Source organism: Amblyomma americanum, chromosome 1 (genome assembly GCF_052857255.1).
Source record: "Amblyomma americanum isolate KBUSLIRL-KWMA chromosome 1, ASM5285725v1, whole genome shotgun sequence".
In the NCBI taxonomy this organism is placed as follows: domain Eukaryota; kingdom Metazoa; phylum Arthropoda; class Arachnida; order Ixodida; family Ixodidae; genus Amblyomma; species Amblyomma americanum.
Window position 1 is genome coordinate 238,181,251 of NC_135497.1, and position 20,283 is coordinate 238,201,533.

General features: G+C 43.3%; 1 protein-coding gene across 1 annotated transcript in view; it reads right to left on the reverse strand.

The window, feature by feature from the left end:
* Positions 1 to 969: 969 nt before the first annotated feature.
* Positions 970 to 20,283, reverse strand: part of kel (kelch protein) — a 44,744-nt gene continuing 25,430 nt past the window's right edge. The window contains exons 8-10 of the mRNA XM_077648769.1: positions 17,077 to 17,278; positions 4,514 to 4,783; positions 970 to 2,741 (exon numbers count right to left, since the gene is read on the reverse strand). Coding sequence (XP_077504895.1) covers positions 2,569 to 2,741; positions 4,514 to 4,783; positions 17,077 to 17,278 — 645 coding nt within the window. The 3' untranslated portion in view covers positions 970 to 2,568. The remainder of the gene's footprint in view (positions 2,742 to 4,513; positions 4,784 to 17,076; positions 17,279 to 20,283) is intronic.

Below are 20,283 nucleotides of genomic sequence, written 5' to 3' on the forward strand. Positions count from 1 at the left end.
TGCGCAGAGACAGATTTTTTGGTGCGGATTCGAGAGACTAGGCTACACCATTATTCACTTTAAAGCACTGATCACACAGTCCCTTTCAATCTTACAAGAGTTTGAATCAAGTGGCACGATGCGCTTTAAATTTAATTTTCTCGGCAATAAATGTGTCTTTTGCTGCTGGACGAGCATAGTGAAGCTAGAAAGAGCCATAGAATTTATTCTTGCGAAGAACAAAACTTTATATGATAGAGCTGTGCGCTTCGCCCCTTTAAGAGTGTGCAGATTGCACGGATGCAAAATGGAAGGGTATGAATCATTGCCATCATGTTTGCTAGTAGTGCTGCAGCCAATTGACATAACTGGATGATCTCATGGCCATGAAAAGACTTTCTTTATTACCTGAGCTCTTGGTTTATAAGCCATTCAACAAATTCATGAAATTTATAGATTTCAAATGCCAAAAGCAATAGCAGTTTTATGAAGCTGCATGTGAAAGCAACCTAGGCAGCCATATGTAACTTGGCCAGGACTGTTTCGAAAATAGTAGCTAGCAAAAGGCTTGTAGAATATGCTACATAGGTCCTGCAAAGCATTTCATGCTGTTGCATAATCTTGGCAACAAGGGTAGGTAATTTATTATGCACAGATTTCTCCATTTGCTGGGCAATCAACATGCTCATACTAAATTCCTGAGAGTTGTAGCTCAGAAAAGTTGAGTTGCCACAGGCATTTGATATCTATGCTATTCTATAATGCACTGTTTTTTTGGTAAAATGTCAACAATATATCCTTGAGAGGTAATCTATCCTTCTTGGCTGACTTCACATTGGGGTTTACAGTTCCCCTATGCAAACTGCCACATGCTGGTTCAATGAAGACTTGTATGCCAAAAGTTTGCCAAAGTTTAGAGGCTTTAGCAACAATGCAGTGAGCTCCAACATGTTGCCACACTCGCTGCAAACAAAATTGGACAGCACACACTTTCAACCAGCAACCATCTTTATATCAAACCATACATACACATATATACATATAACTTGCTATACACATGAAAGCACAAGGCTGACATATACAAATTTGCAGTCAAACACCTCAGAGATAGAGAGCTACACTTGTGTATAAACGAGCTACCGTCATAATATGTCTGGTTGGGCTGCTATGCAATTTGTGTAACTAACTAGCCTGAATATGTCAATCTCTGGGCCATGTTTAACATATTCCATAAAATCCCACTGGCGGTTGCACAAAGCAAAGCTACTGCAGGATGATTTAAGCACTGATCATGCTTTGTACCAAAGTCCTTATTTTCCATGCTACGCATCGTTTCTTTTTTCAGGTCCACATAATGAACATTAAAAGAAATGCACAGACACACAGGCAATTGTCTTTTTGAACAGTCGATGCACAAAGTGCAGTATGTGCCCTAGGGTTGTCTCCATTTCACAAAGTACCTTAAATATCATGCTTCTGTGGAACTTGCACAGCTAATTACATTGGCACTTGAGGCCATAGCAAGCAGTCATGCATGCAGACACAGTACTTGCTTATGCTGTGTGTGGTGGTTCGTGTAGTACACTTTAAAATGCCATTGTGGTAATTTAATTTTGCATTGCACAACCCAAAGCTACCCAGTGCAAAATTGGCATGCTTATATCTTATTGGCACTTTGATCTGCTCATGTCCTGTGCATAATGGGCTTAAACTGCAGTATGCAGGCTCACAATTCTAGCAGCATGTCACAAGATGTGACTCATGAAATTGCATGGGGAACTACAGGCATCAGGTTCCAGGAATCGCCAACTGGAATGCGACTGGAATGTAGCTTCAAAACACAACATCTTGCTTAGCTAATCTTTGCATGTGCCTTTAAAAACTGGGAACTCTTTCTCAGTCTTTGAGGGTATTACGCGATGGCATTAATGGGTCTCGTCAGTGGTTCCTCTTGCCCACGCAGGCACAGCCACTGTTTTCTCTCTGACAATCACAATCATTACGTGAAAGACGACACGATATACATATTCCCTAGGGCTAGCGTGTCTGACTCAAAACCCACGGGTAAGGGGCTTGATTCCCGACTAATTACCTCAATTTTTTTTTCAGTGCAATTCACTTACTTTATATACTTGCATGTCCTAATGATGTTTAGAGGTATGTTATGGCCTTCTAATCAGCAGTTTGCTAATGTTTTAATCATTTTTTAATTCCGCCACTCCACGTGTGACATAGCCACCTTTTTGACCAATCTGGAGTTTACAAAATGACAGACTATGCCGGGTTTTCCGCTGAATAAGACCCATAACACTCTCGCGTTAAAACGTGTCTTTAAAGACTACGACTGCAGCTGGCAGGTGACTTTTTTCTGAGCTGACAAAAAATTATGCTCGTATTCGCATTGTGTTTAATTTCTGTGCTGCTGAGATGGAAAGGTATAAGTCATACCACAGTAAACAGCTCCGTTAGAGATTCTTGACGTGATGTCACTTGCTGTGAAGAAGCGTTTTTTCCTGCACACTGAAAGGCGCTGCAGTAAAAAGCTGCACACCTGCCTTCAGGTTGAGCTGCAATCTGTTGAGTAGCCTCTTAAAGTGGCCTGTCAATGATTGTCACCCCTGCGTAACTACGACCGATGGTCATGAAAGTGCTCAGGATGTTCCAGGATTTGGTCTTGGGATTGTAAACTTCCACAGATGAAAGGTTGGATGACCCATCATCGCCGCCAACCACATACAGCAGGCCATCCATAGCCACCACACCTAGTAGAGCAAGATATTTGAGCAAATATGAAGCAGCATGTTTGTTCCTCGTGGGAACAACACTGTTTGCTTGATGAGAACTTTCAGACTCTGCTAATTGTATTAGCCCAATGATTATATAACAGTGCATTTGGCAATCCATGCATTTTGGACTGTCGTGGAATGAGCTGACGTTTAAAATGCAATGTACTTGTAGAGATGGGCAATCCATGCATTTTGGACTATCTTAGAGTGAGCTGACATTTAAAATGCAATGTACTAGTAGAGATGGAAGGCAAACTTAAGGCAAGTCCAGCACTTTCTTCAGGCTTTTTAGTAATGAAGCACACATCCTGCAAACTAAATCGTCATGAACAGAAATTTTCATATTTCATAAATTCAACCAGTAAAACACTCCATCTCTTCGCAATAAGAATATTGCTGCTCAAGACTGCAAACTCAAACGATGAGATCAGTGGTTCTCAGCGATGAATGCACCAGCGAAGGTGACAATGGTACCCACAGGTAGAAGGGGTAGAGGCAATATTATAAAAGGTGCAGCTCATGCAACTTTGCACAACAAGAAATTGGGCTAGCACTGTGACAGAAGAATGAAAAACAGTGCATCCATCCATGCACTATGCTGGTACAGCGCAGCACTGAACTTTTAGTATATGCTTTTTAAGTACGCAATTCCCTGATTCAACTCAGGTGAACATGAATAAGCACACAAAACTTCATCTGGTAAAGCCAAGGATGCAGGGGCCGGGGGTCATTTAAGCTTCTGAATAATCTATAGGCCCCCATTTGGTAGCCACTGGTCTAAGACATTGGAAATAGTATTTTTACTGCAAGAGTCAAGGTAAGTTAAACATGAAATCATCTGAGGGGGACTTCAACATGCTTTGAATTGAACTTGTAGCTCGTGACCCCACAAACAAAATGCCATTGTACAAGACCCTCATGTGCCATAGCTACAGTACAGTATCTTTTAAAAATATATAAAGCGCACTCAGGACAACGGACAAGGAAGACCAAACAGCACAAGCGCTTGTGTTGTTTGGTCTTCCTTGTCCGTTGTCCTGAGTGCGCTTTATATATTTTTACAAGATGCAATACCAACCAACTAGCTCAAATGTCAATTCTGCTTCAGTACAGTACAGTAAAGTGTTTCCATAAACAAAGGGCAGCAGACAGTCGTAGCACACAAACAGCAACCTTAACAGGTTTCATGGACAGAAGGTCTTCTTGGTAGCATTTTGCTGCGCACAGGTATGCCTCATGCGATGTGTAGTACAACTGAACCTTAATATAACGAAGTTGAAGGGGCCTAGCGATTACTTCGTAATAGCCGTAGCTTCATTATAGCCCATGTTCACCAGGCTTCCAAGAGGGAATCATCATTCCTTCATTATATCCATTATTGCTGTATAAACCATTCCGTTATTATGAGACTCAACTGTATATGGTAGTATATTTTAGCACATGCAGCCATAACCACATATCCTGTCACATGTGGATGGATTTATGAGCATTCCAATGTCTTAACACGTGCAGAGTAACAGCAAAGCAATGAAACATTAGCTTGACAAAAGCACATGTGAAGAAGGCTGTCTGAATTCTAAAAAAAAGAGTGAAAGCCACATTCACGCAGGAAAGCAGAAGCCATGCAGTTTCACCATATTTTCACACACTCTCCGTCCAGCCTAACTGAGCACATACAACTATACTGTTAAGCCCTCATAAAACCAGCTACAAGCACGAAACCTCACCCACAAGAAAGGTGCACTAACCTGCATTGCGCCTAGCAAGGGCCATGTCTGGCACATGGGACCATGAGTTTGACTCGGGGTGGTAGCACTCGACGCTCTTGCGAACCAGGGGCCCATCATGACCTCCAACAGCATACAGCACTCCATCCAGGACTCCAACACCAGCACCACTACGCCTTGCAGACATATCAGCTACAAGGGACCACTCTTCTTCCTTGGGGTCGTAACGCTCCACCGAGCTCAAGCACTGCCGTGAAGCACCATCGTACCCGCCAACAGCGTACAGAAGGCCTGTATCGCAAACCAAAGCAAGGGCATCATAAACGCTTTGATTTCACACGAGCATGTTCAAGTCAGTATGTCAGTATGGAAGTCTGCAGTACCACCATTTGGAAAAAATATCATTGACGTCTCGTTCAAGTAAGCGCCTAGTGCTGTGACTGATAAAAAAAAATTTCACAAAAGTTTTGATGCATGATTCCTGAAGTGCGTTGCTGTTACTTTATTCACCACTGTTTCTGATTGCTTATGAGTGCTATAAAGATTGATGCATACATATTGCATTTATTTGCAAAATGAACACACTTTTTTCCGAAAAAAAACAGTAAAATCTAGAGGGTTGTAGGACCACAATCTAATGGGTGCATCCATTATGTGATTGCATCCATCAGGCCAGTAAATAAGTATATAATAAGGTTTTGAGCCAATGTGCTCTGAACAGACCCTCTCGAAAAAAATACCTAAGCAGCCACCAGAAGTACATCACGCAAGTGCAATGTTGGGGGCGTTGCACTGAATAGCAGCAGTCATATTTGTGCATTGAGAACGAAGTAACGCCGCTAGCCTTGGTGTGCCTATGCTCTTGGTTGACAAAGTTTTTCGGCTTATTTAAACATTGCCAGCTCTTTCTGCGCCCCTCTATGTAACTGCAACAGCAACTGCCAATTTGTATTGGGCTGCAATTCAGCTGCATGTAACAGTGCTTCCCTGCATACAGTTTTGCCCGTGTAGTTTTCTGGGTTCTTGTACTTTTCTTCACCAGAATTCTCGTTCCAGTAAAGATATTCTCAACTGAAGCAAAAATGGCATGACTTATTTGTTCTATAATAAAATTAATTCTTGGAGTTTTCATGGCCGCACGCTAAGTGCGAACAGGCTCTCTAGACAGCGACATATAGTGAATAGAATGTTGACTTGTTGTGAAGAAACCATTTGGGCCTTTCTATGGATATAAAATCATTCTACCAGACCTGGTTAAAACGTGAATTGATATAAAACGAAAGTCGTACGTCTTTTTATGTAGTGTACGCCCTCCTATATGAGCACTTGACATGTCACACCTTTCAGCAAGACAGGCCATTTGTAATGGAGGTTTACTAGGTGGTGGTTGCTTTGCATCTTAAGCTCAAGTAATAATAACAATAAAGAAGCTGTGTTGCCGTTTCATTAGTACAAGTAAAAATATTTTTGCTGGAACTGCTGTGTTGATTCTCAATAAGACACAGCAGCACCTAAAGACTCGATCAAGGACTCGCAGTTTATGGCAAAACTTAACCATGAGGGCCAAGTGCACTACAGCTCTTCAAGGACACGTTACAATCCTTAATGCGCAATGGTTAGGGTGGTGCTCCACAACAGTTGCTTTGTCTTTTCACGTCACAAGGAAAGGCGAATAGGTAGCAAGCGGCATCCTGCTCATCTTGCAGACGAAGTTGCAGCTTATCTTCTGCGTGCTTTTCATCTATCCCCTAAAATGGCAGGTTTGCTCCCACAATGTTTTTCAAAATTTACAAGCAGAGCCTGCCTGTAGGCAGTGTGGTTTTGCAAAACGCCTATAACATCTTTTGTTGCAAAAGTTTGAGAACCAATTTTAATTCCTCTGTCTAGAAAACTTCTGCTTGCAATTCACGTTTGCATGTGTGCACATGTCAAATTGATGATCAGCTGAAATACCAAAAATGCGGTTCAGCTGGCCCCCATCAGACACCAGGATGGGGCAGAAAAAAAAAATGGCGGTGGTTTAGCTCTGGTTAAACCAGGAGTGATGCGATTGCTACAGCTGGCCGAGTGGAACTTGCTCAGTTGAACTGCAAAGTCAGTCTTTCGGCGCGCTGTTTCGCTGGGCATTCCTTCTTCCATCTTCGTCCCACATGACACGGTGCATGTGCACAGCTGTGGCAGCTCGGTTTCGCCGGCGCACCGCGCCGCCGGCAGTAGCAGCTGCTCCGCACCACGTGACTGGTCACGTGACCAACCAGGTGACGAACCACACGATCAGCCACGGCGCCGTGCCGCCGGCAGCTGCTCCGCACCATGTGACCAACCACGTGCGCCACCGCCACGCTGAAGGCTCAAAATGCTACCGTAATGTAGCTATCGCTACAAAAATGGTAGAGTTTTAAGTAGGACATGCAAAAGCACTAGACGCAACACCGCCTCTAAGGCAACCACATGTAAGATCTTATCATCAGCTGCTATCAGAAGCCGCGCACTGGGAGTGGGGGGGGTGCCAGCCCTGCGCGTTAATGGAGCAGCTGCGCAAGGCCTCCGCTGCTGGTGCTCCATCAAAGGTAAAAGGCTGAAGCTTTACACATACCTCAGGTTTTATAGCTCTACTAGTGAAGTAACGCTTTTCCACTAAAAATACACGAAACAGAGATGCACTGGGATAAAAACTAGTGCTCCAAACAATTCACATGAGGTGTGGATGTCATTGAAAGAGCCCTAAAACCAGACCAGCCTTGAAACTCGCAGGACAAAGAAAAAACAATGTGCACTCAAGACACACAAGGGCAGCGGTTCTTAAAGAGGGCCTCTGCAGTCACTGAGGTCACCCTGAGGTCTCTGAAACTTTAATGTAGCGGCCTACTTTTCTTGGCTGAATGACAGGACCCAATGAAGCTGAGGATGTCTATTCATGCATGTGAACTGAACCAAGCCTTGTCATGAACCTGAATATTTCAAAAACAATTGCATAAAACTTCTGTGCTGCAATGTAGCAGTGCAGCACATGGCTGATCTAGTAAAACTAACGTGTCATATTGCTGCATTGCTCTCATGCATGCTGTACACATCATCCTTGTGTAGATCACATAAGCAGCACATAAATAGACGCCATGCCACAACTGCTAGGTTCTGGAGGTCACTGTGTGAAAGTAAAGCTGCGTAGACCTACAAGCCAAGCATGCATGGGCAATTCACCCAAAAACCATGCGCTGCTATCAAATTCTAGTTTTTATTGACTAGTGCGCACTGCTCGACCACTCTACACAAGGGTGATGCAGGCTGTACATACATGAAACAAATCATAGTTGGCTGTATTTCCTGTCACTGTTGCCAGAGCATTCTTACTTCTACCTCTGCTGCCTTGGCTCCTCAGTCACTTCCACCACTAGTGCTCAAGGGGCAACCAGCATAATGACGGCCGAGAACCACTACACTATGGCATGATATTAATTTAACAATAAACACATGCTGGATGATGCCATGAATACTACTAAATTGGCCTGGAACCAAGTTTCAGAAGAGGATTCTGGTAAACAGAAGCTCAATGCAAACCCCATCCCACACACGTTCACTTCGTCGAAGAAAGGAGGTGAGCTTCTATCTGTTCCGATAGGCTACAATGAGGCTCTAACCAATGCCAAGTTTGTAAGCAACATAGTAGTAACTGCTGAGAACTGCTTGAAACCTGTGCACAAAGAAAGCATGGCAACAGCCATCGAAATTAAAAAATATCAGTTCATATTTTTCTGATAAACTTTTCACCATGGGCCTTTCAAGCTTGTAGAGTCAACCCAAGAGTGCTTCCGTTACACTCGAAGGTTTAATAACATTTGTAACTACTGACACCTTGATAGGTATATTTCACCTCATTAGGTTCACGTGACATCAGCAGTTGAACGAGTCCAGGGACTTCACCTTCGGCCAAGTTTTAACTAAATGCTTACTCTTACTCCAAATAAGTAGTAAAACTCACCAAAGGCAAAGATTATTTCATACGTTTCATTATGGATGAATTAACTGTAGCAGAAAGCTACATGTAATGCAGGCTATCGCAGAGAGCTATTACTCTTGATGTCAGGAGCGTAAAGATGTCACCATAACACTCCCACATGTTGGGTTCTGTCGGACCACCTACTTGGATACAGCAGTTCTGCACTTGTTAAAATATTCAACATGCTCGACATGATTATGGCCCACCTATTCAGCAGAGCACTTCACCACCTACATACCAGTCCCCCAATCTGCACCGTTGCCCACTCCTCCGCGTCTGCCATATTGTTTTATGTATCCTGCATTTACTTCCAGTATTTACATTTCCTGCTTCAGTCTTATCTTGACTAGTGGTGAATAGGTATTAGTGAAATAATTTTGTAAAATTTAATACTCACTTCTGAATGATTTCTAGAAAGGGCGTCAAGCATTTTAGCAAGAATACATCGTAATTTCAGATGCTCTACATGCACACTATTTTACTTGTAGTATTTTTCTTCACTGCTTACATTTGCAAAATGAAATTGTTTTTCACCGTGTATAGCACCTAAACTGGCGAATGACAGTCCATGCGATTCCCTTCAAATTATGTTAAACCTAATAATATTCGAAACAAGGCAACGTAAAAGCATAGGGAGGTGCAAGTGTAACTGAAATTAAGTATGTATTTTGCAGGCTTGGATTGTCTCACACAAAGAAGTTTTATTTATTTGTAATACTTTACAGGACCCAGAAAGGACATTGATAATAATAACAAGGATTTTGCAGCAAGGTTACAGCTTCTGAAAGCCACGTGACACTATGAGAGTATTGGACTTTATAAAACCAGAAGTCGCACAGGCCACAGATTAATGATGAGTTTGATGTTTTTTTTTTATATGCAGACAAGCTTAGATTCATGGGCAAGTCATCTTTACCAAGAAAGTTCAAGGCATATTTCGCTGCCCTGAAAACAATGCAACAACAGCCCTGAAAACTACTTTGCTCTTCTCATAGTGAGCGGTGTGTCACAATGGGCAATAAGCATGCAGCAGCAGCTGTGGTGAGCAAGAAATGTGCGAGCCAGTGTGCAAAAAGATCCAATAAATACCATATACTGCCGCGTGTAAGTCAACCCCCGAACTTGCAGCTCTCGTTGGCCAAAAGCAAAAAATGTTGACTCCAAACATAAGTTGATGCACCCTCTCTTTTTCATTGCCCAAGGTAGCGATAACAGGAAGATGCATGTCTACAGCATCTCCCACGGGACAGCATTGCAGCACACACATTGCTCAAAGCAACAGGCATGTAATGACACAGTTGCACCACCATCAGCCGGAGTCAAATGGAGATCAAATGTGATAAAACATGAGCACTTTTCCACACTTGTCTGCAGCCCAGATGAGCCTGGAAAGAGGCAAACCGAACTGCCAATGGTACTGTAGTATCGGACCCTGGTGCGACGGACAGACTAGAGGTTATCGGAAGTCTGGTCTCATGCTATCTACCGCTTGCCAGGAAAGCAGCCACCAGCGCGAGCAAGCTGAGTGAACAGTTCGTAGACTGAATTTTCATTAGCAGAACCGATCTGCATACAAATTAACAATTCCTTTTTATGTACAGAGCTCCATGCATACTGCCACGAATGGGCAGCGCGCACTTCCCGCGGCTCAGTTGAAACTATCTTAGAGCCCCCAAATAGCTTGACCCCCCCATTTCAGATGGTCACTTTTGTAAAAAAAAAAAAAGCAGACTTATACGTGGCAGTATACAGCAATCAGAACTGAATGGCAACTCAAAATTGCTTGCGCTAGCTGGTTTCACATGCTTCACTTCACCACAGTGCAGAAAAAATGAACACAGATAGAAAGACACCACAAATGCACTGACTTCAACCATATTATTCCTGTGCACTACTTCAACTACATTATCGTCTGAAATCGAGGAGAACTGCTCATTACTCATAACAATGAAATAACAAGTAGACGGCATAGAGCAGCTCTTCAAACAAAATGCATTGCGACCATCAAAGCCAGGCTGGATGATTCGGAGGACAGATCATGTCAATCACATCTTTTTTTTTTTATCTAAAGATCTTGAACATGAAAAATAGGCCCAATCGGAAGCCCTTGTAATTGAGCACTGCAGCACACAGTTAAAAACCACCGTTGCACCTCAAAACCTTGAATGAGCCCACAGATTGCAAAAGTTTAGGCTGGGCTGAAACAGGCCAATAATTGTTAAATATGCCCATTTCAAGATAAAAGAAAAAATGCTTTCATGCATGAAGAACTTAAAAGGTACCGATTACAGCATCCCTGAGGACTGCTTGTCAAACATACTTCTGCGAGAAAGCATCTCTTGGGATTCGGCAAGGTACAAAGCAAAAAATTCAAACCCTGGCATGATAAGCTAACCATCAGAAATAAAGCTTACAAGTTTGATTATTGCATTGAACAGGTTGTCCCCCACCCTTTAACCTCGTAGAAGCTAAGCGTCCATATTAAAGCCGTTGCAACTTGTCGTTTATATACACTAACATCAGATTCCTTTTACCAAACTTGATATCATTCTTAATGTACTTCACACAACAGAATCTAATGTGATCATTCTAACTTAAAAATTGCTGAATTCATCAATCACCGGCACTGAAATTATTTCACTTTCATCAGATTTTAAAGTTTATCATCACGACGAGGCTAACGAAGAGGATGACGGCATGCTAACAGCTGCACATTAAAGCCTCCAATGCACTGAATTTAAAACTTCATCATCTTTAGAAATCATATTTGTTGTTAAAAACGGCTGCTATCCACCTACACTATCGGTGCCTGTTGTCGTCCTCCCGACGCTGACGCTTCCTTTGTTGCCAAAATTCACGAGGTGCTTCTTTCTGTAGCTGACACATATCACCGACTTCAACTTTCCTCTAATAACCTGGTTCAATCTCGCCTTACCCTTACTTCTCACACCGATAAGCTCTCTACACTGACACACATACAAGGGGCTTAGTTTTCATTCTATCGTGATCGTGCATGGTTCTTTCCACTGTCATGTTTCTCACCTGCCAAAAATAATTAAAACAATAACGCTCTACGACAAAGGGAAGTATTCAGCAATTAACAATACACTTGAGGAATTCTCAATCTGGCTCCGTCATGACTTTTCAAAACGTTTCATAGAAACCAACTGGTTACTTTTTAAGAATAAAATTCATGAGTTGACACTAAAATACATTCATCATCATTGTAACCAACAAAAAAAAACAGCCACCACCATGATTCAACACCATGCTGAAATGCCTGAGTAACAAAAAAAAAAAGGCTTTTTTGCTCTGCTAAATGAATTAACAATCAGTGCTCATGGGAGAAGTACTACACGGCTGAGAAAGAATTATAGTTACTTGCTAACAAAACAAAGCATTTTTTTCTATTACATGGTCCTACCAACCATGATAAAAATAATCCTAAAAAATTCCGGAATGCGATTAAATTAAAACACTCACAACCATTAGAACTGTATGATTACCACAACCTTCAGATTCTGTATCAGTCAAACAGCCAAAGAACTGAACAGTAGTTTCTGCCCTGTATTTACTAAAGAGCCTGACAACAGCTTACTTATTTCTTTGATTACGAAGTGATGTTTGATATTACTTTCAATGTTACTGGTATAGCGAAACTCACTGAAACACTAAAGCTCACACCTTCATCAGGCATCGATGTCAAAAACTGTAAAGTACTAAAAACCACAAAAGACGTATGATCATATGCCATATTTTTCAGCAATCATTTTCATGAGGAGTGGTGCCAGAAGACTGTAAAGTAGGCAAGGTTGTTGCAGCTCCGAAAAAAAGGTCCTCCCTCTTTATGTTCTAAGTTATCATCACATTTTTCTCACAAACATTTGCTCAAAACTAACGTAACATGTGCTCTATGCTCATATAGTAAAATTCCTAATATCTGAAATATCTCTGATTCTAATCAACACGGATTTCGTAAAACATTCTCATGTGACACTCAGCTAACTTTTATTGATGACATCAGTTCTAATCTTGATTTAAACGCACTTGTTGAAGCTATCATCTTCGATTTCAATAAAGTTCCCCATCAACGACTTCTACTGAAACTTTCAAGACTCGACCTTAAGCCCCTTGTATTGGACTAGATATGCTGTTTCCTTACCAACCGGCAACAATTTGTGTATGCTAACAATCCCTCGTCAACCTCCAGTGTCTTGCAAGAAACAGTACTTGGACCCTTACTCTTTCTAAACTAAATTAATGACCTTCCCAATAATATCTCCTCTCACATCTGCCTATTTGCTGGTGACTGCGTAATCTATCACCCCATTAATAACAGCTCTGACAATTGCATACCGTATTTACACGATTGTAAGTCGACCCGAAAGTAAGTCGATTGCCTGAAATCACATTTCCGAAAAATAAAAAAAAAACTTCCGAGGTTGTTTAAACTTTGCCTTGAATAGTTGAACGTGATAGCATTATCCAACGGCCGTCGTTTATCGCCAGCCGAGCGAGGGCACGTTCCAAAACGAAAATGTATTAGTCACTGGACTACTCGTCCACACTTGCGCCATTGTCCTCACTAGAGCTGCCGCTGTGATCGCTGCTGCGGTCCCAGAGCACGCCGTTCTAACGTCGTCATCCAGCGAAATCCCGCACTTCGCGAACAGCCACATCACGACATCGCATGGAACAGCTGATAATTTTCCTCGCTGCAACTGCCACACCTGTATCACCCGTTGCGAACGTCGAACTTGCGGCCCAGCGCACGGCTGTTTGTTTCTTCAGTGTAAAAAATGGCAGCCATCTTGAATGTAGCTGTGAATGAGCGCCGGTCGCTTGGTGGACTTGGAGCACAAATGATGACTGACGAAGCACTACATTAAAAACTTGTGAAACGCAGCCGGCAGTAGTCAAATGCCACAGAGCCAAAGAGAAACTGCGCGCGAATGGCGTCGGCTCTTCCATAGGCTATCCATACTCACTGGCACCGCTGCTGTTCCGAGTGGGGGTGCCGTCTCGATTGGAACAGCGGCCTTTCCATCAACTATCAACGCTCCCTTGAGCACCGACCACGCATTTGAAAGTAAAAAGAAAACTTGCTGGACGCTTGAGCTTCCCTTAGAACAAGACTGGGTTATCGGGCCACTGCCGCGCAGTCAGCAGCCACGTGTGGGGTGCCAGTTTGCTGTTTATCGATAATCGCCGTCGGCCGCGCGCGTGGAGGGGATGCCAGTTTTGCGTGTTGACATGGCAGCTGCTCAAGGCCAGCACCAAAAGCGATGCGACGGAGCCGCGCAGCAGAAATGCAACCACGCTGTAGCATGCCTGATATCTTGTTTGTCTCGCCTTTACTTATGGTGCGATGTTTTCATTTCGATTGTAAGTCGACCCCCCCCACTTCGAATTTTCAAATTAAAAAAAATAGGTCAACTTACGATCGTGTAAATATGGTACTAAAGATGACTTTCAGCGTGTTGAAGCCTGGTGCAACAAATGGTTAATGCGTTTGCACACTAACAAAACATCATTACTCTCTTTTCATCGTTGGCAACACTACCAACTATCAAAACATGCCATATGCGGCTTTGAAATATCCTATAAACACTTCATATAAACACTTTGCCATCCCATTTTCTAATACTCTCAGTTGGCCTGCACATTACTAATGAAGCCAATCGCATTCTTGGCTGCCTCCGTCAAAATTTGACTCTCCTCTTTCTCGGTAAACACGGTAACTTATCTCACATTTTTGTGACCTAAATTAAATATGCATGCTCAATTAGGGACCCCCATCAATCTAACTTTTCTAACGCCCTCAAATCGATTCAAAATCATTAAGCCAGTTTTATTTTTTTGGGACTACTCCTATTACTCCAGCGTCACCACACTTAAATCCCAGATTAACCTTACTAATCTCGAATCGAGACGTCACATCTTTAGGCTGTGCCTTTAACACAAATTTTATCATGCACCACTTGATATTTCAGTCATTTTACCAGCTCATCACCTATCAAGCCACAGCAAGCATCCTAAAGCCAGCTACCCAGCCTCAGCAGAGACTACCGTGTATATTCGCTCATTCTTGTGAAAACAACTCTGGAATGGAACTGCCTGTTTATCGATACTGTGCACCACTCCGATCAATTTCACTTCAAGGCTGCCATCAAATCTCATTTCACTTCAACGCTCAGCCCATCCCTCAGGTAGTACCCCTTTTCTGGGGCATTTGAGGTATTAGTAATACAGTAGAATCTTGGTGATACGAATCTCACGGGGTCGCGAAAAAATTTGTATCATCGGAAATTTTGTATCATCTGAAACAACAAATTCATAAGCAGAAGCATAGAAAATGCATGCACGCAGATCTGTTTATAGCTGACGGGATTTATTCGTGGCCGTGCAGCCACGCTACTCGCGGTGCGTACTGCGCGATTTCGGCGATGTGAGGGCCGCGTACCGCGCGATTAGCGATCGCGATCTCGGCGATGCGAGGGCAGTGCTTAGTGCTCGAGGGTGTGATCGCGTCTCATGTGTTCGTATCATTCGATGTGGCGAGGGAGAGAGTTCGGAACATCCGAAATTCCGCAAGTTGTGCACAATGCACTCCGACCGTGGAATTTTACGTATTCGCATCATCGCGAAATTTGTATCAACCGTGTTCGTATCACCAAGATTCTACTGTAAATAATTAATAAATAAACTGTTGTTCGCTGCACCTACATGTACACACATCAGCAAGTAAGCGGACACAGGGAAAGGAACACAAAAATCGACGTGATGTATCATGTCCTTCCTTGATAGCAGTGACGAACCATGAATGTAATACAGTCGAGCCCACTGATAACGATACCGGTTCTAACAATATATCGGTTGCAACAATGAAAAGCTGCTGCACCGTCCACTTTTGTATGTTTTCTATGGTAAAATAACCCACTTACTACAATGCCCCCATAACGCATTATCGGTTATAACAATGAAGTCTGGCTCCTGAGTGCTCGCGCCAAATGGTAGTGGAATGTGAAATCCTTGAAAAGAAAAAAAAAAATTCAGCCGCTGCACCCTCCCTGCCGCGCGCTCATACAATAGAACCTGTTTTCCGGCCTTTTCCACATCGCCAGCCTCGCACCTCACTCCCGCTGCCCTTCCACCCCTCCGAACGCAAATGGGCTGCACCCATAGCTCTATGCCGCGCCACACTCCGAAACACGAATGGACCTCGCCAACGCGCCAACAGCACTGATCTGCTCGCTCGCCCCTCATTCTGTGCAGTTCTGCCAATAGATTTGGCTGTTTGTTTAGTTGACTGCGTCGAAGTCGTTCCTGGCCACGTGGTTTCTCCATATCGTTTGAATCACCGCCGAAACGGAAGATGGCTGATCCACCCGCTGATTATCAGACCACATTGCCAGTGAAAAGAAAGCGCACGGCTATCGATTTGGAGACTAAGTGCAGTATCATGAAGGACTACAAAGACGGTAAGAAAGTGTGTGACTTGGTTAAGAAGTGTGCACTATCGCAACCGACGGTGTCGACGATCATCCGCTCCGCTGAGAACTTCGACAAAGAAAAGTGCTCGCTTGACAGTGAGCGCAAACGCGCTCGACAAGGTACCTATAAGGAGGTGGAGAAGGCCCTCTACGAGTGATTTCTTGGTGCCCGTGCCCAGAACATGCCTATCACCGAGCTGATTCTGGCCACAAAGGCGAAGCAGTTTGCCCTGCTGATTAACAATGTGGACTTCCAGCCAGGTGGTGGTTGGATACAGCGCTTTAAAGAGAGGCCATGGAGAAGGATGTCGGCAAGCCTCGCGTGAGGCAAGCAAGGCTGACAAACATGGGGTTTTCTCGTGCAAGCCAGTGAGAAGTATGTTGCGTGATGCTTGTGGCGATTTCACCCCAGTGTTTCTTCGAAATTTCTCAAGCTGAGAGGCAGCCGCGGCAACCTTCTTGTATTTTTTACAAAGCCCCCTTCGGGGCCACCAAAACGATGCCTCGGCGGAGCTCGCATGTCACTTGCCGTCCGTGACCCCTCTTTGCAGTTATGCTTTTTTTCATGCAACCTGTTTATAACAATTACTGGTTACAACAATGAAATTTTCGTGGCACTTGAATATTGTTATAAGTGGACTCGACTGTAGACCCACATCACAATGAAAACAACACATCTGCGCATGACCAGACAGACCTTGGCGCAAATACAGGTGCAAATCGTCGCCAGCAAGAGAAATTTTCCGCAAGGTAAAATCAGTGACATTTTTAAGCCGATTTCGTCTCAATAAAGTGATTTTTTTGTACTTCACGGACTTTTCGGACTGTTCGATTATTCGGACCATTTTTTGGGTCCCTTTGACCCCAAAAAATCGGTCGGCGACTGTATAACTAATAAAGCATTCCTGAGCAGCACACACACATACACACGGAATACCATTAGTTGTGCAACCATGTACACATACACAATGGCTTCTGATAACATGTTCCAGTATCCGGTAAGCATCCTTTTCAAACACAAAATGCAAGTGCAAAGAGGCAGGCATAAGCAGGCAAGCAAAGGCATACCAACTAACGAAGATAAGTGCACATACCATTCAGAACGCCTACACCAACACTGCTCCGGCGGGTACTCATAGATGCAATGGCTGTCCATTCTTCAGCGTGCGGATCATATCTCTCGGCACTGTTGAGCCCTGTGGAGCCATCGAAGCCACCAACAGCGTAGATCTGGTTGTTTAGAACAGCCACACCTAATGTGCTCCTCCGAGCCTCCATACTAGGTGCCTGGCTCCACTGCAAACCCAAGATGAACAGTGATAATATGCACTAAAGAACGTAAAGTAACTAGCTGAGATGAATGTAAACCCCCAAATAACAATGCAACACTGTGCAAGCATTACTGCAAATGCTGAAGCATTGCAACCAAGCACGCCACATCACACCAGAACAGAGCAATTCCATCTGCCCTGGTGAATGGTACGCTGCACCGCAGCCCTCACTTCTTTGATGAACAAGTGTGCCACTACCACAACATCACCAACTACACCGCGTAGAGGCGTGGCACCACTTTAATGCAATGTAGTAAGCTTTCTTGCCTACTTACGAAGCGACCCGAATGGATTCATGATGGCATATAGAACTCCTCTGACGTACACTGTCACAGGGAAGTACAAAACAGCTTTTTTGTTTCGGAAAGGCACCTACATTGCCTTTTCGTCCACCATGGGCAACGCATGGCATATGAAATGCATGCGACACAAAGATATGGCTTGTCGGATCTCTGTGCAACGTGCAGGAAGGCGTGATGATGCTCTGCCCACCACGCACCTGCAATGAACTTCTCCACAAGAACCATTCCCTGCAAATAATCTCCCCTGTGTTCTGTTGCAAATGTGTGGGGAAGCTTTCTTGCAGGGGAGCGGTCCGTTAATTTTTTTTCCGCGCTTGCCTCAATAGATGTTTACATTGTGTACACGCAGTTGGAAAAAGCCCTCCTCTCTGGGCTGTTTCAAAGCGGTTCTGTTTCCGCTTCCACCGTGCTAGCACCAGGTGCACACAACAATTTAGTGAGCGATACGGCAACGCCCAGAGAGTGACCAAATAGAAAGGGTATATCAGGCAAGCCCACTTATAATGAACTTCATGGTTGTGCGCACTGTGTTGGTTGTATCCAAGGTTTGTAGTAAGTGGACCTCCTATGTTATTTCCAAAATATGAAGCAAGACAAAAGTTTAATGCTGCTAATTGGGAGTATTCGCACATACTTAGAAATAATGACAGCAGCGCAAAAAAAGAGGACATGGACGAACAGTAGACAAGGATGAGTGCTGAACTTCCAACAACTTTTACTGACGATTCACAAATATATACATGCTTTCCGTGCAAGAGGTTATCGTCTGCAGATGCACAAATATGCTAGCTCTTTGTATGACAGGGTGATGGAGGCCATGCTGACGCAGCCCTCCCCAAGTCTAGAAATCTGTTCAAATTCTATGATTTCCGGTGTGACACGTGTTTTAATGCGAAAGCATTATATGGCTCATTGACAACAAAAGCCGGCATTGACCAGCAGCAGTAGTCCCAAAAATCCCAGTTGATGTCCCTGTGGTATCCAAGAAAAAGAAAATTTCTTCCGGAGGTGCAAGGAATTCAACCCAGGACCTTCAAATTACAAGGCGAGGATGCAACCCATAGGCCACAAAACCGCATTGCTTTCTGGCGAACAAAGGTACACCTAGTATGTATATGCGATGCCTTACGGCTCTATGCTAATGAGTTAGGTGAGCCATTAGAAGTTAGGAAGAGAAACAAATTTAAAAATAAATAAATAATAAAAAAGAAATAATAATAATTAAAAAAACCAGTGCTTTTGTATTTAAAACATGTAAGTAGTCTTAAATGCCCTCCGTTATTTTTGCTCTTCTTAATAGCATAGTTTTTTCTAGGTAGGACAAAAAGCCCTTGCAAGTCAGACAATGACTTGACAGAAAACCTTCAAAATCTTATCCTTTCCATGCATTTTTTAGGTTCTTTGCATGCTCCCTTAACCTATTTTTAACTCACCTCCCAGTATGACCAACGTACACTTTTCCATAGCTTAAGGAAATTTGATATAGTACTACATCTTCTGTACATTCAGCAAAAGGCCCCTTGTGCTTCTTTCCGCAGTCATGTTGCCAGGTTTCCTCCGGGTTAGTCGTTCTGCAGACCTCTGACAGCTTATGGAGTGCAGAGAACACGACTTTGTTGTCATAACGCTGGGCCACTTTTTTCATATTATGCGATAATGTGTCAACGTAAGGTATCACAAGTAACTTTGGCCTATACTGTATGCGGGCTTCAGATGTTTGTGGCTTTGTGAGCATCTTCTTGAGAAGGATCTCTGCAACCAAAATGAGAAGATGCTGAGGATATCCAGCGCTCAGCAGCCTTTCGGCTTTATGGCTGACTCATCTGAGATAACGTGCGGGCAAGATTTGCCGAGAGCATTCTTTAGGCACAACGTGGCAATAGCTCGTTTAATGAGTTTAAAGTGGGCAGAGTTGAAAGGCAGAAGTAATTCATTGGTGCACAGATCATAGCGCCAACAAACACCAGCGCCTTTAAAATGGAGCTGGGTATCTAAAAATCTAATTTGGACATTGGCAGGGAGTTTGTGCATTAGGTCAAGGGGGCTCATCACTTTTTTAAACACAGCCAATACCTTTCTCCTTTCACATTCAATGGCCTGTGTTGCTTTAAATTCTGAAGATGTCCATTGTATCTCAGACCCAGTGCCATTGCTCTAATACATATTTCGACGGCAGCACTGCCAAAGTTCATAATAACTGTAGCCGTTATAAGTGGACTCGACTGTAACGCTACACGGGCGCTGCGAGAGTCTGTCAATGAGATACAATGGACATCTTCAGAATTTAAAGCAACACAGGCCATTGAATGTGAAAGCAGAAAGGTATTGGCTGTGTTTAAAAAAGTGATGAGCCCCCTTGACCTAATGCACAAACTCCCTACCAATGGCCAAATTAGATTTTTAGATATCCAGCTCCATTTTAAAGGTCACGAAGTGTTCCCACATTGTTTGTTTTACCGGAGAATTTGTCTTATGGGTCTAAAGACACTACATTTTTGCTTGTGCACTTTCTTCTTTTAAATGATGCATTAGATATGAATATATACTTGGATCACCTCATCATATTCCCCTCAGGTCACTAAATCATTTATAATTGAATTTCGTAATGAAGCTGTTTCAGTTTTGGTTTCAACAACCGAACAAAGGCAGCTCTATGGTCACATGCAGT